Here is a 24,012-nt window from a genome sequence, read left to right as displayed (position 1 = left end):
CTAACCTTACGTGTATGATCTGTTAGTAATATTATTTGTATCTCAGAACCATTTGCATTGTTAGTTATAGCCTAATGTTAGCAAACTAACATTGAACTTAGTTGGTTAGCATTTGTAGATTCATGCAGGGTAGTAATATTTTGAGTTGGGATTATGGTTCATTGTTTATCTAGTTAGCTAGCTACATGTCTAAACAAAAGACTCCACTATGCAAGTAACCATTTCACTGTACCGTTTACACCTTATGTATCCTGTGCATGTGACAAATAAACGTAGATTTGATTTGATATAGTGTGTGTTTACCAGAGACAGTAATGTGAAGAACATGACCTGTACCGAAGTCAAATTAGGATATAACGTTAGGCCATCAAGGACCGTGTCCAAGTTCTAAAATGCCCTGCTTTTATTTTGTCACACTCACAAGCGTAAGCTATTTTCTGTTATTAGCTTGCCATTAACTTGTAAATAATCTATTTTTCTCTCGCTCCGAGTTTATTTCCCTGTAATAATGGTCGACAACTGCATACAGAGATTTTGATAGTTGTAATATAAACCAGACTTCAGCCTTAATCGTTGTTGTTTTTTACACGACCGTACTCAGTGTTTAGCTCATGGCCTAAGAGGGTGCCATTTTCTCAAAAGTGGGGTTACAAGTTTATCAACTTTCAAAGCAGAATTACTTTCCCATTGTTCCTCAACTGTAGTAGTTGAGTCTTTTTCTAGTTACGAGTCTTTATCCAATGTAAAAAAACATAATCTCAAATTTTGTTGCATAAGATTGAGCCGGTTGGTCACATATGAAGATGCTGGTATGGTGCTGGAGGTAGTGCATAAGAGGCTACAACGTGGTGGAGTTCCACTTGAAGTTTGTACCGGGCTAAGAGAGAAGGAAGGCCGTATTAGCTGTTTTCAGCAGGTCTTCCGACCTTAAGGATTTTACACAGAATAAATGTTTGTGTGGAAACACAAGAAACTATAGCACACAGCCTACTTTTTACAGTCATTATATTAACAGTTGAACTGTTTTTGGAGTAGGCGTCCATGTTTAATTTGACCCTAGTGGACACATGCTATAGGCCTTAATAATGTGGGAAGATACTTTCTCACTTGAGGAAAATTTTATAATTTATCCTCCTATTTTTTTGTATAGGGCAGGACCCAGTCTAGCTTTGTAGTGACTAGGGCTYTTTCGGTGACCGTATTACCGCCACACCGGCGGTCACGAGTAATGAAGGCAGTCATATTCCATGTGACCATTTAGTCACGGTAATTAGGCTTCACCAAGCTCTGATGCTGCTGCTGGTCATTAGTAGCCTACCAAACTTGCTAACTGCCGGGTACTCAGCACTCTATTGTCCCTCTAATCACTCTGACATCAATGCAAATGTGATCGATAATCTAATCAATCACTTCATGATAGCCCATCAGCTAATGTTGCATTTTTCCGCAATTGCATAAGAAAAGAGGGATGGCCTGGCCTCTATTAAACATAGTATGATCCCTTCAGCTTTCTATAGGCTGGGCCTACTATATTTAGTTCTCAACTTTCCTGATATTAAGCACATTGCTTATCTTTACAACAGGAGTATAGCCTACCTGGCTGGCATGAAAAGGACCACAGGAAAAGCGTCCTCCATTTGCTATTTAAGTGCATAGATGATGTATTTTTGCCCCTGTATCGAGACCAGTGCATGATCATGTCACACATATTATTTAGTATATGTGAAGACAAGATTAAATCAAGAACAGTCTGATGTGACAATATTAGCCTATCACTTGTGAATTATATATCACTTGTGAATGATGCCCAGCATAAGGTAAAGAACAGTCACACACTGCATGTAGCCTAGCCTATATGTTTTAATAAGGTTTGTATCACAACTAAACTCAGCAAAAAAAAGAAACGTCCTCTCACTGTCAACTGCGTTTATTTTCAGCAAACTTGTGTAAATATTTGTATGAACATAACAAGGTTCAACAACTGAGACATGAACTGAACAAGTTCCACAGGCATGTGACTATCAGAAATTGAATAATGTGTCCCTGAACAAAGGGGGGGTCAAAATCAAAAGTAACAGTCAGTATCATGTGTGGCCACCAGCTGCATGAAGTACTGCAGTGCATCTCCTCCTCATGGACTGCACCAGATTTACCAGTTTTTGCTGTTAGATGTTTTTAATTTCACCTTTTATTTAACCAGGTAGGCTAGTTGAGAACAAGTTCTCATTTACAACTGCGACCTGGCCAAGATAAAGCAAAGCAGTGCGACAGAAACAACTACTTAGTTACACATGGACTAAACAACCGTACAGTCAATAACACAATAGAAAAAAAAGAAAGTCTATATACAGTGTGTGCAAGTGTCCATCGAGTTTTTACTCTGACCATTAGAACCTAACACTGCGTAGGTGATTTGTTCTTCCAGGACAAATGTTTATTTTTTATTTTTATGATATTCATTTATGATTTATACCAGGGACGTAGACCCAAGGGCAGGGGTGTCAAAGTCAAATGGACGGAGGGCCAAATAAAAAATTTAGCTACAAGCCGAGGGCCGGACTGTTCGAATGTTCATTGAAAAWTTTTTAAATGACGCATATAGTCTAGTGAACCTAATTGAACCTACTGAAAACCTAACAAATATATTCCAATATGATCAGATAAATAAAGCAATATTTTCTTATGGCTCTGTCAGTAATCTTTAATTTTCAACAGACACAAAAGACAAATTTCCTTTATATAAAAATCCCCATAACATGAACATTAAATGAAAGAAACCGGTATTCAAGGCACCATCAGTAGCCTATATTTTCTATTTTAGCAAAAGTGGGCTAAATTTACTTCAAGAAAAACAAATATAGCAATTTTCTATCATCCATCAACTGAAATATTTTTAAATATAATTGGATTGAAATACAATAAAATAAAGTGCAAAAATCTATTAATCAAAAACAACACTTTGTTTAGAGAAAGTAACATGCAGTGAAAACAAATATTAAACTTTAACTTTTAAACTTGAACTGAGTAAAAACTCTAAATATGTGATTGCACAGTAATGTTCACTTGTTTGAGGTTGAGGGTGATACTTGGTGGTGTCCCATCTTTTCCACAAGTTCATACAATGTTCGGGGTAAGCTCTGAGCTGAGGAAATCCTCAGAATTGAGTGGAGGTGTTCAGCAGTAAGTCGACTTCTGTGTGATGTTTTGTTCAGGTTCATCAAAGAAAACAGTTGTTCCCACAGGTATGTGCTGCCAAACATAGACAACGTTTGAGCAGCTGGATGCGCAGCTGGGGCATTGTGTCGGGGAGGAAACGGGCGAACTCCGCAGCACCCACTGCCGCATTTTTGCCTCAGTGCATCATTGCATTGGAGGTCATAAACTCCATTTGGAGGTTTGGTGGTGAGCTTTCCACGTCAACAGCAATAGGGTTACGAGCAGTTCCAACTGCTTTTTTGTGCTTCAAAGTCAGCAAATCGGCGTCGAAAGTCAGCGGCAAGCATACTATTTTTATCAGCCAACTGTGCGCTCGGGAACGCACTGGTAGAGAGCTTCTCTTTCATGGTCTGGAGCTGGGAAATGGCTCAAATTTTCTTTCCGCATCTGCGTCTCCCACAGAGTCAGTTTGGTTTTAAATGCCTTCACTGTACTGTACATATCAGAGATGACATGATCCCGACCCTGCAGCTGCAAGTTCATTGCATTCAGATGACTCGTAATGTCACACAGAAAAGCCATTTCACACAGAAACATTTCGTCTCGGAGTTGTGTTGTGTCTTTCCCTTTGCTGTCCAAGAACAGACAAATCTCCTCACGAAGCTCGAAACATCTTTGAAGCACCTTTCCCTGGCTTAGCCATCGCACCTCTGTGTGATAAGGCAAATCACATGCTCCGTTTCTAACTCCGTCAGAAATGCTTTGAACTGGGGTGATTCAAACCTTTGGCTCTGATAAAGTTACTGTGCGCGTGATGATGCTCATTACATGCTCCATTTTCAAGGCTTTACCGCACAACGCTTCCTGGTGTATGATACAATGATAAGCTGTCAGCTCACCTGTCGCGTTTTCTCTTGCATCTTTTCCCGTATCTTCGCCACCGTCCCGTCTGTGTCCACACATCGCAGGTGCTCCGTCGGTTGTCAAACCCGAGTTTTTCCCAAGGCAGCTCATCTCATTTACACATCTTGACACCTCTTCATACAAATCATGCCCCGTAGTTGTGCCATGCATAGGACGTAAAGCCAAAACTCCTCTGTCACGCTTAGGCTGGAGTCCACTCCGCGGATGAAAATTGACAACTGGGCAATGTCAGAAATGTCGGTGCTCTCATCCACAGCCAAGGAATATGCAATGAATCTTTTCCCTTTTTCACAAGCTGCTCTTTTAGTTGATGGCACATGGTCTACTCTCGTCGCAATGGTGTTTCTGCTCAGACTCACATTTAAAAGAGTTGCCTTTTTTCTGGGCAAACTTCGTCACACAAACTTTAATCATGCAGTTTTTGATGAAATCCCCTCCGTAAATGGCCGGGCTGATTTAGCGATCTCTTCTGCCAAAATAAAACTGGCCTTGACAGCAGCCTGGCCTTGTGATTTGGCTTTTTGAAACAGAGCCTGTCGAGATTTGAGGCTCGTTTTAATTCCTCTGCCTTTTGTAGCCTTTGTTCCATGTCCATATTCTTGTTTTTGTCCGCCGTGTTTCGTTTATATGTCGTCTCAGATTATACTCTTTCAGTACGGCACACTTTCTCCACCAGAAGACACACAGGTTTTCAGCTACCTCCGTGAACATATACTCGACTCCACTTGTTTGAAACCCCGGTTCTCAGTGTCCACCTTCCGTTTTGCCATTTTTGATGGGTATCTGAAAGTTTAATTTTACTGTGATGCTGACGACTGCTGTGCCAATATATTGAAATGAAGCAGCCTACTGCTCGGTGCGTCACCGTTGCTTGTGGGAAATGTAGTATTGGTGCGTGTAAAAGATCTGCGGGCTGCCGGCTTGCTGCGGTCTGCGGGCGGTTCTAATATAAATCAAGTCATCCCAGGGGCCGTAAAAAACTTCTCGCGGGCCGGATTGGCCCGCGGGCCTTGACTCTGACATATGTGCCCAAGGGCAATGTTTTGCTTTCATAAACCTTTTTATGTTGGGTTAAAAAACATTCTACTTATTTTATTACAACTTTATTACTTTTTGTTAAGATTAATTCAAATCATCTAAAATGTGATTCTGAGCACCGTGGATGGAATCCCTAATGTGTTACGGGAAATGTAAATCTTTCTGGTGCAACGTTTTTTTTAACAGAAACCTGGTGTGTGTCTGTCAGTCACCAGATCTCAGCCAAATTGAACACTTAAGAGAGATTCTGGAGCGGCGCCTGAGACGGCGTTTTCCACCACCATCAACAAAAACCCATTTACTTATGAATTTCAATGCGAAGAATGGATTGCATCCCTCCAATATAGTTACAGAAACTTGTAGAACCTATGCCAAGGCGCATTGAAGCTGTTCGGGCGGCTTGTGGTGGCCAACGCCCTAGTAAGACACTATGTTGGTGTTTCCTTTATTTTGGCAGCTACCTGTAAATCCCCTATGGGCACAGGTCAAAAGTAGTGCWCTATATAGGGCATAGGCTGCCATAAGAGGTCAGGTTGGCGATGGGAGATGTCACTCACCTCTGAGGTCGTTCTTCCTGTTGGGGGGCATCCTGGGCACCTCGTTCTGACGGGTGTTGTTCCTTGAGGCTGAGCGCTCTCTGGGCCCCTCGGACTTCACCTCGATCATCTGCTGCACCCACTTATGCTTGTTTCTCACACACACACACACACACACACACACACACACACACACACACACACCATGCATTTGTGGTCGCTTTTGATAATGGTGTCTTCCCCTTAATGGAACATTATAGCCTACTGCCGTGTGTGCATTGATGCGCTTATAACGTGAAGAAATCGCCTAATAGTTTATTTTCAGCTAAATGTTTTGATATGTTGTATCAGCCTCATTGCGTAAAAGTTTTTTTTTTATGTTAGTGGTTGCATTAATTTGGGATCAGTTGCATCCCACAATTGTCCCAGCCTGTTTGGAATACTTATTTCTCGCATAGAAAAGGTCAACTTTTGTACAATGGGGTATAGCATATTGACATAGGCTAGTGCTTTTGCTGTTCGTTAGGCTTACTCATCTTGTTGGCTGACAAAGTAAATGTGGACAGTTCTTCCAATATCTCCAATATGCCCCTCGGAATTGGATAAGGACGCGTGCAGATGCGTCCCCAAAGTGTTGGTCTTCAACGGTAGCCTGTGAGAAAGACCCGATCACGTGATGGAGAGCCATGTGAGTGAGAGGTGTTTCGTAGCACTTGGGGTGAAGGGCCGCAAAAGTCATGGATTGTTTTAGGGTGCATTACGGCAGCAGAAAGGGGATGCCACTGGGAAGTGCTTGTTCAATTGTGAATGAGAGACTGATGAAGTGTGTACAGCCTGTGCAAAAAACAAAGCAGAACTCATGCTTTTCAAGCAACTTTTAAAAAATCATTAGTCGCATCATGCAGCATTACAATGTATTAAAAATCAAAACATATAGCCCAACGTTTGTAGATCAACTAAAGTTACATTAACTCTAAATTTAAGCATATAGGAGTACCTATTACTTTAACCGCTCAACACAGAATACCCTTATGTGCGCACTCAATCAAATAATTTGTTTAAAAACTATTTTATTCAGCTTTGTTCAATTGTATTCTTCATACTGTAAAATAATATCAAATAATGCCACAGAATTCTAAGCAAATCTTGTCTGCTAAATGAACTAGTGTAGCCCACAGTCATATGGCATAGCCAGATCAGGACCTAACATAAGGACAACAGAGTATGCTATTCTGCTGAAATAGACCACATTTTCTTCATATCATGTTTCTTTAGTCCTGTCTAAAATAAATAATGGGTTTATTGTGAAGGTGTAGGCTATATTAAATGGAATTATTCAACTTTTTAAAATGTAGATGTTCCAAAGGTCTGCATCAGTGGCTTGTAGGCTATGCGTGGGAGCCAGGAGATGCTAAGTGTTTGTTAATTAACGGTCAATTACTGTGAGACCGACCAGTTATTTGCTTGACAATCACCGGCTGACACAATTCACAGCCCTAGTAGTGACTACTACACTGAGCCTAACCCTCACTCCTGAAACTTCAATGCACAGCGAGAGAATGAGTAGGAGGCCATGCAGGCAGGGAGATGTGTTGGCAGCAATAAAGGGTTGTAATTCCACCAGCCTGCCAGCAAGTGTTTTTTGACCTTCAGAATGAGACTTCCCATGCCTTTTTCCAGCTCGCTCGCTCTTTCTCTCGCTCTCCTTCTCTTGCGCTCTCGCTCTTTTTTTCCTGTCGTGCTTTCTTTCTCCCTTTTCTCTCTCTCTCTCTTTCGCTCCCTTTTCTATCACTCTTTCTTTCTGGCTCTTTTTCTCTTTTTCCCTCCCTCTATTCTCGCTCTTTCTCTTGCTCTCTCTTTTTCTCTCGCTCTTTTTTTCTTCGCTTTCTTTCTCGCTCTTTCTTTCGCTCTCACACTTTTTTTCGCTCTCACGATCTTTCTCTCTTGCGCCTGCTATCTCACTTTCTCGCTCGCTCTCTGTTTCACTCTCGCTTTCTTTCTCTTGCTCTCGCATTCTCGGTCACTTTTCCTTGCTGGCTCTCGCTTTCACTCTTTCGCTATTTCTCTCTTGCTGTCTCGCTGTCTCGCTCTCTCTGCTAAGCATTCAAAATGTGCCAAGTACTTTTGGGTGTCGGGTAAAATGTATGGAGTAAAAAAGTACGTAATTTTCTTTCGGGATGTAGTGAAGTTAAAGTATTTAGAAATATAGTAACGTGCAGATGCCCCAAAAAACGACTTCTAGTGCTTTGAAACTATGCACACACTCCACTAACAGACCACTGACACAGCCTCCTGGCCAGCATGGGGAACCACATATTAGGCTGAATAGCTTTTTGGGGTGGGTTGATATATAAACCAAGAAAAACGTGATGTGTTTCTTTTGGATGTTTTTTCTCACCTCTCAATTGGATTAGAATTCCCATTCACAGCCGTGTAACTTTTAAAAACTTTAATTGGTCTAGCACGATAAGTTACAGTGCAGCTTGTTCAGTGCTTCTCTGTCCATTCCCCTTACACACATCGACTAGTTTCATACTATCCCTGCCTGCCTGCCTGCCTGCCTGCCTGCATTTCACTGCAGACAGGGACTCTTGGACAACAAAAAAACACAACAAAATAACTACATTGTGGAAATGTGACAGACGGGCGCCCCCCTAACAGTAGTGTGTGTGTGTGTGTGTGTGTGTGTGTGTGTGTAGGAAACAAGCATAAGTGGGTGCCGCTGATGATCGAGGTGAAGTCCGAGGGGCCCAGAGAGCGCTCAGCCTCAAGGAACAACACCCGTCAGAACGAGGTGCCCAGGATGCCCCCCAACAGGAAGAACGACCTCAGAGGTGAGTGACATCTCCCATCGCCAACCTGACCTCTTATGGCAGCCTATGCCCTATATAGWGCACTACTTTTGACCTGTGCCCATAGGGGATTTACAGGTAGCTGCCAAAATAAAGGAAACACCAACATAGTGTCTTACTAGGGCGTTGGCCACCACAAGCCGCCCGAACAGCTTCAATGCGCCTTGGCATAGGTTCTACAAGTTTCTGTAACTATATTGGAGGGATGCGACGCCATTCTTCCATGAGAAATTCTATAAATGGGTTTTTGATGGTGGTGGAAAACGCCGTCTCAGGCGCCGCTCCAGAATCTCCCTTAAGTGTGCAATTTGGCTGAGATCTGGTGACTGACACACACACACACACACACACACACACACACACACACACACACACACACCAGGGTTTCTGTTAGAAAAATGTTGCACCAGAAAGATTTTAATTTCCCGTTACACATTAGGGATTCCACCCACGGTGCTCAGAATCACATTTTAGATTATTTGAATTAATCTTAACAGAAAAGTAATAAAGTTGTAATAAAATGAAGTAAAACGTTTCTTATACCAACATAACAGGTTTTATTGAAAAGCAAAACATTGCCCGTGGGTCTTCGTCCCTGGTAAAAATCATTAATGGATATCATTAAAAAAAAATAACATTTTGTCCTTGAAGAGCAAATCGCCTACGCAGTGTTAGGATCTAATGGTCCGAGTAATATCTCGACGGTCACTATGAAAGCTTAACCAAGATTATTCTTCCCAGAGGATCAATACAGCTGCATTAGACAAAAGCCTTTTCACACAAGCACTAATATTTAACCCTTCCTCCTAGGCTGAGTGTCCTCCTACTCATCTGTACAAACATTGTAAACTCAGCAAAAAAAGAAACGTCCCTTTTCAGAACCCTGTCTTTCAAAGATGATTTGTAAAAATCAAAATAACGTCACAAATCTTCATTATAAAGGGTTTAACCTCTCTGGGATATCTCTCGCCAACAGCCAGTGAAATTACAGGGCGCCAAATCCAAACAGAAATCTCATAATTAAAATTCCTCAAACATACAAGTATTATACACCATTTTAAAGATAAACTTCTTGTTAATCCAGCCACAGTGTCTGATTTCAAAAATACTTTACGGCGAAAGCACACCTTACGATTATGTTAGGTCAGCGCCTAGTCACAGAAAACTATACAGCCATTTCCAAAGAAGGAAAGGTGTCACAAAATACAGAAATAGCGTTAAAATGAATCACTAACCTTTGATCTTCACCGGGTGGCACTCCCAGGACTCCATGTTAAACGACAAATGTGTGTTTTGTTCGATAAAGTTAATCTTTATGTCCAAAAACCTCATTTGAAATTGGTGCGTTATGTTCAGAAATGCATGGTCTCAAACAAACATCCGGTGATAGTGCAGAGAGCCACATCAAATTACAGAAATACTCATCATAAACATTGATCTAAGATACAAGTGTTATACATACGATTATAGATAAACTTCTCCTTAATGCAACCGCTGTGTCAGATTTAAAATTAAAATAACTTTACGGTAATAGCACACCATGCAATTATGTTGGGTCAGCACCTAGCCACAGAAAAACATACAGCCATTTTTCAACCAAGCAGAGGTGTCACAACTCAGAAATGGCATTATAAATATTCACTTACCTTTGATCTTCATCGGAGTGCACTCCCAGGAATCCCAGTTCCACAATACATTTATTTTTTCTTTCGATAAAGTCCATTTATGTCCAAATACCTCCTTTTTGTTTGCGCGTTTAGTCCAGTAATCCAAATGGACGATGCACAGGCACTAGGTCCAGACAAAGTCAAAAGTTCCATTAACATTCGTAGAAACATGTCAACCGAAGTATAGAATCAATCTTTAGGATGTTTTTATCATAAATCTTATTAATATTCCAACCGGACAATTCCTTTGTCTTTAGAAATGAAAAGGAATAGAGCTCGCTCTCACGGCCGCGCGCCTGACTTGGCTCATGGCATTCTGCCAGACACCTTGTTCAAACAGCTCTTATTTGCTCCCCCTTCATAGTAGAAGCCGGAAACAAGGTTCTAAAGACTGTTGACATCTAGTGGAAGCCTTAAGAAGTGCACCATTTACACTGTATATTGGATAGGCAAAGACTTGAAAACCTACAAACCTCAGATTTCCCACTTCCTGGTTAGATTCTTTTCTCAGGTTTRTGCCTGCCATATGAGTTCTGTTATACTCACAGACATCATTCAAACAGTTTTAGAAACTTCAGAGTGTTTTCTATCCAAATCTACTAATTATATGCATATTCTAGCTTCTGGGCCTGAGTAGCAGGTTTACTCTGTTTACTCTGGGCACCTTATTCATCCAAGCTACTCCAAACTGCCCCCCCAGTCCCAAAGAAGTTAAACACCGTTTCCCATGCTTGTTCAATAAACAATAATTAATGAACATGCACCTCTGGAACGGTCGTTAACTTCTCACGAGGCACAAACCCGGATCCGGGATCCCCCCATCAAAAAAGCTGACTAGCATAGCCTAGCCTAACGCGACAGGGATATCATATAATATAATTTTCATGAAATCACAAGTCCAAGACACCAAATGAAAGATAAACATCTTGTGAATCCAGCCATCATTTCCGATTTTTTAAATGTTTTACAGCGAAAACACTATGTATTTCTATTAGCTAACCACGATAGCAAAAGACTCAACCGCATATTTTCACCATTTTTTTTACCGCATAGGTAGCTATCACAAATTCGACCAAATAAAGATATAAATAGTCACTAACCAAGAAACAACTTCATCAGATGACAATCTTATAACAGATTTATTGTATAGCATATGTTTTGTTTGAAAAATGTGCATATGTCAGGTATAAATCATAGTTTTACATTGCAGCCACCATCACAAATCTCACCAAAGCAGCTAGAATAACTACAGAGACCAACGTGAAATACCTAAATACTCATCATAAAACATTTATGAAAAATACATGGTGTACAGCAAATGAAAGACAAACATCTTGTGAATCCAGCCAATATTTCAGATTTTATAAGTGTTTTACAGCGAAAAACACAATATAGCATTATATTAGCTTACTACAATAGCCAACCACACAACCGCATTCATTCAACGCAAAGGTAGCGATAGCGAAAAAAACAGCAAAAMATATAKATTTATTCACTAACCTTCACAATCTTCATCAGATGACAGTCCTATAACATCATATTACACAATACATATATGGTTTGTTCGAAAATGTGCATATTTAGAGCTGAAATCCGTGGTTATACATTGTGAAAACGTAGCAACTTTTTCACAGAATGTCCGGATATATTTCTGACACTCACCTAATCTGACCAAATAACTRATCATAAACTTTACTAAAAAATACATGTTGGACAGCAAATGAAAGATACACTAGTTCTTAATGCAACCGCTYTGTTAGATTTTTAAAAATWACTTTAGTACGACATACAGCTTACGTTATAGCGAGACAGCGCCCAAAATCAGGGCGGAAAATATTACTYAACATTTTCAACAGAAATACGAAATAACATCATAAATGGTTCCTACTTTTGATGAGCTTCCATCAGAATGTTGTACAAGTTGTCCTTTGTCCAGAATAATCGTTGTTTGGTTGTAGAATGTCGTCTTCTCCTGACGAATTAGCAACCAAAGCTAGCCATGTGGCACAAAGGTGCCCAACTTCACATAACGCACAGAAAAGAAAATGCCGAAAAACGCAATAAACTGATATAACTCGGTTTAAAATAACTACTTTATGATGTTTTTAACACATATATCAAATAAAATCAGAGCCGGAGATATCTAACGTCTTTACCGAAAGCTTTTCAGAACGCAATCCAGGGGTCCTTCCCGCGCCTTGCTGAACAAAGGAAACTTGGGGTCATGTCATTCCAAGAGCTCTCGTTTGACCTCAGATCAAGCTATACACCCCATTCCACCTCTCACTGACATCTAGTGGAAGGCGTATGAAGTGCATGTAGATCCATAGATTTCAGGCAAATTAATAGGAAGGCCCTGGAACAGAGCCTCGATTTCAGATTTTTCACTTCCTAACAGGAAGTTTGCTGCAAAATTAGTTCTGTTTTACACAGATATAATTCAAACGGTTTTAGAAACTAGAGTGTTTTCTATCCAATAGTAATAATACGAGGCAGTTTAATTTGGGAACGATTTTTTACAAAGTGAAAATAGCGCCCCCCTATTGACAAAAGGTTTTAAGACACTAACAGCTTACAAATATTAGGCAATTATGGTCACAGTTATGAAAACTTAGGACACTAAAGAGGCATTTCTACTGACTCTGGAAAAACACCAAAAGAAAGATGCCCAGGGTCCCTGCTCATCTGTGTGAACGTGCCTTAGGCATGCTGCAAGGAGGCATGAGGACTGCAGATGTGGCCGGGGCAATAAATTGCAATGTCCGTACTGTGAGACGCCTAAGACAACGCTACAGGGAGACAAGACGGACAACTGATCATCCTCGCAGTGGCAGACCACGTGTAACAACACCTGCACAGGATCGGTACATCAGAACATCACACCTGCAGACAGGTACAGGATGGCGACAACAACTGTCTGAGGAACGCACAATCCCTCTATCAGTGCTCACAATAGGCTAAGAGAGGCTGGACTGAGGGCTTGTAGGCCTGTTGTAAGGCAGGTCCTCACCAGACATCACCGGCAACAACGTTGCATATGGGCACAAACTCACCGTCGCTGGACCAGACAGGACTGGCAAAAAGTGCTCTTCACTGACGAGTAGCGGTTTTGTCTCACCAGGGGTGATGGTCGGATTTGAGTTTATCATCGAAGGAATGAGCGTTACACCATGGCCTGTACTCTGGAGCGGGATCGATTTGGAGGTGGATGGTCCGTCATGGTCTGGGGCGGTGTGTCACAGCATCATCGGACTGAGCTTGTTGTCATTTCTGGCAATCTCAACACTGTGCGTTACAGGGAAGGGTACATGTGCTGCCCTTCCTGCAGGCTCATCCTGACATGACCTTTCAGCATGACAATGCCACCAGCCATACTGCTCGTTCTGTGTGTGATTTCCTGCAAGACAGGAATGTCAGTGTTCTGCCATGGCCAGTGAAGAGACCCGATCTCAGTCCAATTGGGACCTGTTGGATCGGAGGGTGAGGGCTTGGGCCATTCCCCCCCAGAAATGTCCGGGAACTTGCAGGTGCCTTGGTGGAAGAGTAGGGCAACATCTGACAGCAAGAACTGGTAAATCTGGTGCAGTCCATGAGGAGGAGATGCACTGCAGTACTTAATGCAGCTGGTGGCCACACCAGATACTGACTGTTACTTTTGATTTTMACCCCCCCTTTGTTAGGGAACACATTATTCCATTTCTGTTAGTCACATGTCTGTGGAACCTGTTCAGTTTGTCTCAGTTGTTGAATCTTGTTATATTCATACAAATATTTACATGTTAAGTTTACTGAAAATTAACGCAGTTGACAGTGAGCAGACGTTTTGCTGAGTTTATCCTTACTGCTAGGCAGTGATACGGGCCTGATACGAGCCTGTGAACTTATTTCTCCCTTAACGTGACCTGACCTGATCTCGACCCCCCCCATCACTAATCCATGGCTCTCCCCCCTTATCAATGCCTGCCACGTGATCGCTTTCCCTACACTCTACATTCCAATCATAATTGCCCCCACCATATACTTTCCTCCTACAGATAGCCATTAACTTCTGGTGTAGACCCTCTAAACCTAAGCACTCCCTCAGTGACATGAATAAGTACAACTTCATATTCTCAGAACCCAGCAACAGTAGTAAAACACACCTGCAGTATATAATAATTGTATAATATAATTTGTGGATGGCCTGTCCTATAGGCTATTTGTATTAACATTTTAAATTAATAATTAACAAAACACAGCTGTTTTCAAATTGAATCTAGTGCTCTCTAATTCCATTTAGCCTAGGCATGAACATTTTCATTTGGCCCAATAAATAACAGAACAGGACTGTCTACGAACACCAGGGCCGGCCTGCCCCACTCCCCATTCCCGCTGCGATTCAGCACCATATGAGTGGAAAGAGACCACTCTAGGGGCCCACAAAATTAAGAAAGTTTAAAACTGATGTTGGACAATCAAAATCAGTATGTAAATAAACTCAATTAGTTGTGGCTGGTTCGTTGAGAGAGAGCTTATTTTACAATGCTCCTGTGAAGAGGCCCACGCCATGCATTTATGAAAGCACTTGTTTTCAAAGCTGAAATTATATCTCAATCTTTTTACAGTTCTACTGGGTGATGTTAATGTTTGTCATTTTAACTTTCGTGGGTCCATGACTCGTTTGTTGTGATATACATGGCTTATTGATACAACTATTTCCTACTATAGACAGTTGGCTGACTAGTGATGACAACATTTAACTCTCCAATGTGAATAGTGCTACTGAATAAGTTCAACTGAAATTCACCAATTGCGCATGATAGCCTACACATTACGCTACTCTAGTCTATCAAGCCATTTCAAATCTTTACACTGTACATGACACGGGCGGCATATGTTGATCTTGCTTAGGGTGGCAGAAGAACTGCTCGGACCAGGCCTGACTAACACATTTATCTCTAATTTACTTGTGTTTGCGGCACACCTTAGCCTGCTCAAAGTGAGCTGCTGCTGTTTGGAAGTCAAAACTGCCCAACTCCCTGGAGCAGCTTGCGATGCGCATCAGCCTCGTTACTTTGTCATCAAGAAGGCACGGTCTTTGCTCTGTTTTGTAGAATGAAGCCCCTCTCGGCGGGCACACTGGAAATTGGGATAATCAACACTAGCTTTGCTAATTTTGCCCAGTCGGTACACTTAGCTGATGTCCCTTATGAGGATCTCATGTCTTTTGCGTGAGTAAAAATGGAAACGCATACACCCGACACTAATTTCCAAGCATCTTGATGATTTGTTAGCCTGTGAAGTATATTTGCGTTTTGAAGTCAGAAATACCAGTCAATGTGCTCCGTCGATGAATTCTATCAATAAAAAGCATTATTTTGCAATGGATTTTTCCCCCGCTCCCAGACAATTTGGATCGGTAATATGTTATCGTTTTTTCATATTTTTTTTATCGACCAACACACACACACACACACCCTTTAAACCCCCTATGCTCCTTTTGAGACCCCGCGTTTAAAGTAGCTGAGTTCTCTTCTAGCCATGGTAGACTAAATAATGGGCAACTCGACAACGCTTAATTAACTTGAACCCCACCTGTGTGGAAGCACCTGCTTTCAATATACTTTGTATCCCTCATTTACTCGTGTATCCTTTATTTTTGCAGTTACCTGTATATAAACGTTATGTCATATATAATTAGATATTTTAGGTTTTTGAATAATAAGCATTCTAAATGTGCTTTATAAGTCATGACCCTAGGGTGGCAACACATACATCCCAAGTTTTTTTTTTTTTATGCGTCTTAGATCATTTTGTTTTATACTGTTCAATCAAACGTCAACCAAAAGATGGAATATAGTGGGTACTTTGAATACAATGTTGTTTGACATGAAAAAGCCATGGAGGGGTTATTGTGACAGTTTAGGACCCAAGGTGTTGGTCAGTGTTTTCCCAGTGGACCCTAATTAGATGTTACATTAAATGTTATTTTATTGTAGCTTTGATGTAGATAAAATATTCATCCTATGCCTATTCCTCTCTGATTTTAGAATATACCGTTGCACAAACATGCTGATCTAGGCCTACACCAGCGGGGTATACTATAAAACGGGATCAATGAGTTAGCCAGCTAATAACTTTGATAAACAACCAGAAATAACCAGACATTTTCTGCTTCTTTAGAATGCTATATTTAGATATGAGATTTTGTTGAGTGAACTAGATCATTCCCGTTTTCAAGCTGATCATTCCAAAAAATTCAGTTATGTAATAATATTTAGGGAGGTGAGCTGGCTAGCTGGCATTGATCCTGCTTTATAGTATATCCCTCTGCACTGGTATTGGGCTGTATTATCTACAGTGCCTTCAGAATGTAGTCAGAATGTAGTTCCACATACTGTTGTGTTACAGCCTGCATTCAAAATGGATTAAGTTGCTTTTTTCCCTCACTCATCTACACACAATACCCCATAATAACAAAGGAAAACATGTTTTTATTTTATTTGAGTGACTTTTTATAGCATATTTATATAAGTATTCACARGCTGAGTCAATACACGTTAGAATCCCCTTTGGCAGCGATTACAGCTGTGGGTCTTTCTGGGTAAGTCTCTAAGAGCTTTTCACACCTGGATTGTACAATATTTGTCCATTCTTTTCAAAATTCTTCAAGCTCTGTCAAATTGGTTGGTGATCATTGCTCGACAACCATTTTCAAGTCTTGCCATAGATTTTCAAGCAGATTTATGTCAAAACTGTAACTCAGCCACTCAGGAACTTTCACTGCTTTCTTGGTAAGCAATTCCTGTGTAGATTTGGCCTTGTGTTTTAGGTTATTGTCCTGCTGAAAGGTGAATTAATCTGTGTCTGGTGGAAAGCATACTTAACCAGGTTTTCCTCTAGGATTTTGCCTGTGATTAGCTCCATTCTGTGTTTTTCTTTTTTTTTATCATCCTYAAAAACTCCTTAATGATTACAAGCATATCCACAACAGTATGCAGCCACCACTATGTTTGAAAATATGGAGAGTGGAACACAGTAATGTGTTGGATTTGCCCCAAACATAGCACTTTATTCAGTACAAAAAGTTAATTACTTTGCCACATTTTTTGCAGTATTACTTTAGTGCCTTGTTGCAAACAGGATGCATGTTTTCGTTACGTACAGGCTTCCTTTTCACTATATCAATCAGGTTAGTATTGTGGCGTAACATCAAAGTAGTTGATCCATTCGTTCTATCACAGCCATTACATTAACTGTTTTAAAGTCACTATCGGCCTCATGTTGAATTCCCTGAGTTGTTTCCTTCTTCTCTGGCAACTGAGTTAGGATGCCTGTATCTTTGTAGTGACTGGGTGTATTTATTCACCATCAGTGTAATTAACAACTTCACCATGCTCAAACGGATATTCAATGTCTGCTTTGTCTTGCTTTACCCATCTACCAATCGGTGCCCTTCTTGGCGAGGCATTGGAAAACCTCCGMGTCTTTGAGGTTGAATCTGTGTTTGAAATTCACTGCTGTGTGGGGTACAGAGATGAGGTAGTCATTTCAAATCATGTTAAACTCTATTGCACACAGTGAGTCCATGCAACTTATTATGTGACTTGTTAGGAAAGTATTTATTCCTGAACTTATTAACAAAGGGGTTGAATACTTATTGACTCAAGACATTTCAGCTTTTCATTTAATTCAGTCACCTACATCGGCAGCATTGACCATGCATACTGTCACTGCAAGTGAACGGCAAAAACTGCTCTCCTTGAGTGATGGGGCTTGGTGTGTGTGGAAGGAGGGGAAGAAAGGACTCAAGTAGCAAACAGACACCCATGAATCATAACCATGTCATAACAGCTGACATAACTTGTCATAATATGGTCATAACACTGTCATGACTTATATTTGCGCCTGTTGTGACATATTGTTATTTTATGGCTGGTTACATAAGTGTCAAAACCCACATTTTATTCAGCCGAGTTTCCTTTCATTTGAAAGTTCATTTTTCAATTCCTTTGTTTTAATGAATGATTTAGTCATGTTTTTTAAATCTTGTTTTTATTAACTTGAATACACTTCATGACACTGTGAAGAAGCATTATGACCATCATAATCATATAAGCCAGATAGGCCTATCACATACATGCCCTTATATCAGTCATCAGTCAAAAAGAGGGTGTCTTGTCCTGCTCCTGCACTCTGCTCCTGCATTCATCCCAGTCATCAGCAACAAAGCATTGGGGTAGGTGCATGTCTGACATCAATGTATGAGCAGTTACAATGATAATTGAATGTGTTCAATTTCGGGAACGTTTATGTTATATAAAATGTACTGTTGACACGTAGGCTGCTGTAATAGCTGTGTTTTGCCTTGTGTGTAAGGCTTTTTGACACCTTATGTAGCCATAAAATAACGCAATGTGTTATGACCATGTGACAGATTGACATTTTGACATGGTTATTGCCGTGTTATGACGCTCGGTGTCAAGTAAAGTGTTACCAAGGGGCCACCGAATCAAACATTGAAATACCGTTAGGTAAAGTAAAAGCCCAAACCGGTCCATGTATCAATACCAGTCTATAGTAAAATACGGTATACCCTCTCAGCCATATATATATATATATATATATATATATATATATATATATATATATATACTGCTCAAAAAAATAAAGGGAACACTTAAACAAAACAATGTAACTCCAAGTCAATCACACTTCTGTGAAATCAAACTGTCCACTTAGGAAGCAACACTGATTGACAATAAATTTCACATGCTGTTGTGCAAATGGAATAGACAAAAGGGGAAATTATAGGCAATTAGCAAGACACCCCCAATAAAGGAGTGGTTCAGCAGGTGGTGACCACAGACCACTTCTCAGTTCCTATGCTTCCTGGCTGATGTTTTGGTCACTTTTGAATGCTGGCGGTGCTTTCACTCTAGTGGTAGCATGAGACGGAGTCTACAACCCACACAAGTGGCTCAGGTAGTGCAGCTCATCCAGGATGGCACATCAATGCGAGCTGTGGCAAGAAAGTTTGCTGTGTCTGTCAGCGTAGTGTACAGAGCATGGAGGCGCTACCAGGAGACAGGCCAGTACATCAGGAGACGTGGAGGAGGCCATAGGAGGGCAACAACCCAGCAGCAGGACCGCTACCTCCGCCTTTGTGCAAGGAGGAGCACTGCCAGAGCCCTGCAAAATGACCTCCAGCAGGCCACAAACAGAGGCAGTTTGGAACTCTGTAGTGAGTGTTGCAACCGAGGACATAATATTTTTACTTGCTTCAGCACTCGGTGGTCCCGTTCTGTGAGCTTTTGTGGCCTACCACTTTGCTGCTGAGCCGTTGTTGCTCCTAGACGTTTCCACTTCACAATAACAGCACTGACAGTTGACCGGGGCATGTCCGAAATTTGACAAACTGACTTGTTGGAAAGGTGGCATCCTATGACGGTGCCATGTTGAAAGGCACTGAGCTTTTCAGTAAAGGTTATTCTACTGCCAATGTTTGTCTATGGAGATTGCYTGGCTTTGTCTTTGATTTTATACACCTTTTAGCAATGTGTGGCTGAAATAGCCGAAATCACATATACTTTTGTATTATAATTTATGTTCTCAGACTGGTACAGAGGGAAGTCCGAGCGTGAATGGAGTAACGACCATGAGGTGTCCAGTGTGAGGAGCGAGGGTGCTCCCTTCCGTGCCGGGTTCCGGGGTCGTGGCAGGGGCCGGGGACGAGGCAGAGGCTCCAGAGGTAAGCTAAAAAAACATGTAAAATCTCCCCCCAAAAATGCATTACCATGTAAATGGTCAAAGTCATCATATTGTAACTATACTGAACAAAATTGCAACATGCAACAATTGTAAAGATTTTACTGAGGTGCAGTTCATTTAAGGAAGTTAGTCAATAGAAATAAAGGCCCTAATCTATGGATTTCACATGACTGGGCAGGGGTGCAGCCATGGGTGGGCCTTGGAGGCCGCTTGGATGTACTGCCAAAATCTCTAAAACGACATTGGAGACAGTTTTATGGTAGCGAAATTAACATAAAATTCTCTGTAACAGCTCTGGTGGACATTCCTGCAGTCAGCGCGCTCTGTGGCATTGTGTTGTGTGACAAAACCGCTCATTTTAAAGTGGCATTTTATTGTCCCAAGCACAAGGTGCATCTGTGTAATAATGATGCTGTTCAGCTTCACACATTTTTGCACAAAATGAGATGAGCTTTTTGTGTGTATGGAACATTTCTGGGATGTTTTATTTCAGCTCATGAAACATGGGGCTGACACTTTACATGCTGTGTTTATATTTGTATTCAGTTTAGTTGGATACAGTCGACTCACATCTACTGAACTGTTCAGTGCAATTCACCTGTCTTTGTTCTCATGTATTTTTACCTACATGATAACCTAGATCTCAATGAAATCTAAGATCTTAATGATTGAATACAAGGAATGTCCTAAGCTATAGCATTTTTCAGGAGTAGACTGTAGAAAGTAACACATTACCCTAAAGATTTCAAACTCCATTTGAGGGGTCCAATTCAGTGCTTTATTTTAACAAACTTACACCTTCGCTGGTGTAGCGCTATAGGTCCGAAGTATTTTTTTGCTATTTTCAGAGGCAGCTATGAGCAACATTTTTGGTGGTGGCACGAAAGGGCTGGGTTTCGATTAATAACTCAATTGTAGGTGTGGCGAGGGCTTGGCCATTCACTGGTCAATCAAGGCTTTCCACGGCTTAAAACTGCATGTGGTTATCTTAACTTCTGTAGGTTATTGACAATCTTTGCTTTTTCATAAASTCCAATCTGAATTTGGGCGCAGAGTTCTCGTCCTAGTCGATTGTGGATTGATACTACAGTTTATTAAATGGCATGGGCTACAGTAAAGAATACTAGCAACAGTAAAATAAAAAAAGTGTTTGCTTAATATGTTCATAACAGAAGAGCTGTAGCTTCGCCCAGCGGTGATGTGGAGTCTAGTAGTAACTAGAGAAAGTACACAAGCCAAGTGATCCACTTGCCAGGTTTATTGCTTCTTTATTAAGAACAACAGTTTTCAGCTGTGCTAACATAATTGCAAAAGGGTTTTCTATTGATCAGTTAGCCTTTTAAAATAATTAACTTGGCACGTTGTGTTAGCAAATCCATTGGAACACAGGAGTGATGGTTGCTCGTAATGGGCCTATGTACGCCAATGTAGATATTCCATTAATAATCTGAAGTTTCCAGCTACAATAGTAATTTACAACATCAATGTCTACACTGTGTTTCTGATCAATTTGATGTTATTTTAATTGACAAATGTGCTTTTCTTTTAAAAACAAGGACATTTCTAAGTGACCCCAAACTTTTGAATGGTAGTGTATATGAATAATTAAAGATTGCTAGTAGATCTTCCATCGAGTCATAAAATGTTTGATATACCTATACTTTGATGGAGTGCCATCAAGGCCTGGGGTTTTCTGTCTGACAGGAGTCATTTGTTAACCATAGTTCGTTCTCTAAGTAAAAAAAAAAAAAATTGTATCGTCGATAGTTTCACATGATTCTTAGGTAAGAAGCTGTCATAAAATTCTTTAAAGTTGGAAACACTTAAAATATATATATATATTCTACTTCAGTCAAAATATCCTTAGGTGAAACAAGGGTTTCTCCGTTAGTAACAATTTTCTGTACGTCCTTTTTTAATGCGTTTCTATGTTGAATGTTAAAGTTTATTAGATAAATTAAACCAGATTTCTCCTGAATACATTTCTCAAACTATTTTAGTTTTTCCTCAATTATTCAGTACTCATGTAAAACACTTTTCCACACCATTGATTTGTAATGGTAATTTTTCTCTGACAGTTTTGTTTTTGGGATAAAACATTTCATTGGCCTATAAAAGGCACTCTTAAAGGCATCTAATTGGGTAAGTGTAGTAGTTTTTGTTAAAGTGCTGTCAGTCAATGAACTGGTTAAATTTTCAAAATCCCCTTAGTGGAAAATCATGAATTGTTACATGGAGGGCTATCAGCTGGATGGATCGAGCGCATTCGATCCTCTGTAGAACAACACTGTTGAATGGAGCTTCGCCACATGTCTTAAAGCCCAGCCCAATGGTGGAATGATCTGTCTGCTGGCTTTGCCTTGGTCTTGTGGGACCCTGATCCGGCCTCACTAAGGGAACAGTATAAACAAAGCAATTTAATAACCAGAGTTTGTTAGGACGTGTCAAGACCTGTGATCCCTCAGGGCAGTGGGGTTAGACATGGTTCTTGGGATTAGAGTTTGAAATAATTTCACTATTGGAGTAGTATCATAAATGTGTTGCGTATTCAAAATCCATGTGGGGTTTTATTAGCTTAAGTTTTTGACCCGAGCACTGCTGCGCGAGGGAGAGAGGGTGGGGCTCTATTGCTGCAGCTGTGGAGCGGCCGGTGTGAGATGGGAGGGAGAGAGGGTGGGGCTCTTGCTGCAGCTGTGGAGGGGCCGGTGTGAGATGGGAGGGAGAGAGGGTGGGCTCTATTGCTGCAGCTGTGGAGGGGCCGGTGTGAGATGGAGGGAGAAGAGGGTGGGGCTCTATTGCTGCAGCTGTGGAGGGGCCGGTGTGAGATGGGAGGGAGAGAGGGTGGGGCTCTATTGCTGCAGCTGTGGAGGGGCCGGTGTGAGATGGGAGGGAGAGAGGGTGGGGCTCTATTGCTGCAGCTTGTGGAGGGCCGGTGAGATGGGAGGGAGAGAGGGTGGGGCTCTATTGCTGCAGCTGTGGAGGGGCCGGTGTGAGATGGGAGGGAGAGAGGGTGGGGCTCTATTGCTGCAGCTGTGGAGGGGCCGGTGTGAGATGGAGGGAGAGGGTGGGGGCTCTATTGCTGCAGCTGTGGAGGGGCCGGTGTGAGATGGGAGGGAGAGAGGGTGGGGCTCTATTGCTGCAGCTGTGGAGGGGCCGGTGTGAGATGGGAGCGAGCAGACGGAGGGAGAGAGGAACTTCTGTGAGTGCAATGTTTATTGTTCATTTCACTTTTGTATATTTTCTACCTCACTTGCTTTGGCAATGTTAACTTATGTTTCCCATGCCCATAAAACCCCTTGAATTGAGAGGGAGACGCAGTAGTACTCACACAAGTATTCGAATGCTGACGTCCGTTCGGATATTCAAAAATTCTACATCCCTAGCCTGGGCCTGTTGGTTTTGGCAACCAGCCTCTCCTCTCTCACCTCTAACGGGCCATGGGAGTCTGCCTCCGACAGGGAAACACTGCCACTCTTCATTTGAGGGGAAAGGGGGTGGAACAGGGGGAGAGGTGCAAAGGTGACACCCCCCCTCCACCCACCCCCTGTTGTGATGAAACCTGCCGTTCTTCTCCTTCTCACTTGGCCGAGATCCACCTGTTTTTGAGTTTTCCGATTCTTCCCTCTCCTCAGGAACACAGTGTTACTTTCAGAAGTCAAAGAATTTCCCCCCCGAGGGACATCAAATGTTAAATCTTAGCCAGCTCCGATTTGGTAAATCATTGCGCGCCTTCCCGGGATTCAACAGCTGTGCTGCAAATGTCTCCCTGCTGTTGTGAAGTCTTGTAGCTCTGTAGCCTTGCTGTTCACTTGTAGTAGGCTTGTGACAGTGGCCCTGTAATGGTTTACTACTGCCGTGACTCCCACCAGGTCACTCTGACTACCATTATGGCTACAAGGCCTACAACGGGAAGGACGGCGCCTACGGACAGAAGTTTGGTGCTCCAGTGACCTATTACTACGACAACATGAGCAGCAATGACCTGTACACAGTGGACCAGGGGCTGCTCAAGGACTATGTCAAAAGGCAGATGTGAGTACTACCTACCGTTGGTTACTTTGCTTTAAATGTACTGCCATTGGTTACTAC

The 24,012-nt window shown here is 41.6% G+C and overlaps 1 protein-coding gene across 1 annotated transcript in view; it reads left to right on the top strand.

The window, feature by feature from the left end:
* LOC111962030 (la-related protein 1) overlaps window positions 1-24,012 on the top strand; it is an 87,338-nt gene that overhangs the window by 27,739 nt on the left and 35,587 nt on the right. Inside the window, exons 6-8 of the mRNA XM_070442924.1 lie at window positions 8,354-8,488; window positions 19,769-19,903; window positions 23,793-23,955. Coding sequence (XP_070299025.1) covers window positions 8,354-8,488; window positions 19,769-19,903; window positions 23,793-23,955 — 433 coding nt within the window. The remainder of the gene's footprint in view (window positions 1-8,353; window positions 8,489-19,768; window positions 19,904-23,792; window positions 23,956-24,012) is intronic.

This window comes from Salvelinus sp. IW2-2015, linkage group LG4q.1:29 (genome assembly GCF_002910315.2).
Source record: "Salvelinus sp. IW2-2015 linkage group LG4q.1:29, ASM291031v2, whole genome shotgun sequence".
Classification (NCBI taxonomy): Eukaryota; Metazoa; Chordata; class Actinopteri; order Salmoniformes; family Salmonidae; genus Salvelinus; species Salvelinus sp. IW2-2015.
Note: the sequence above shows the minus strand (reverse complement) of the source record. Positions and strands in the feature narration are given on the sequence as shown.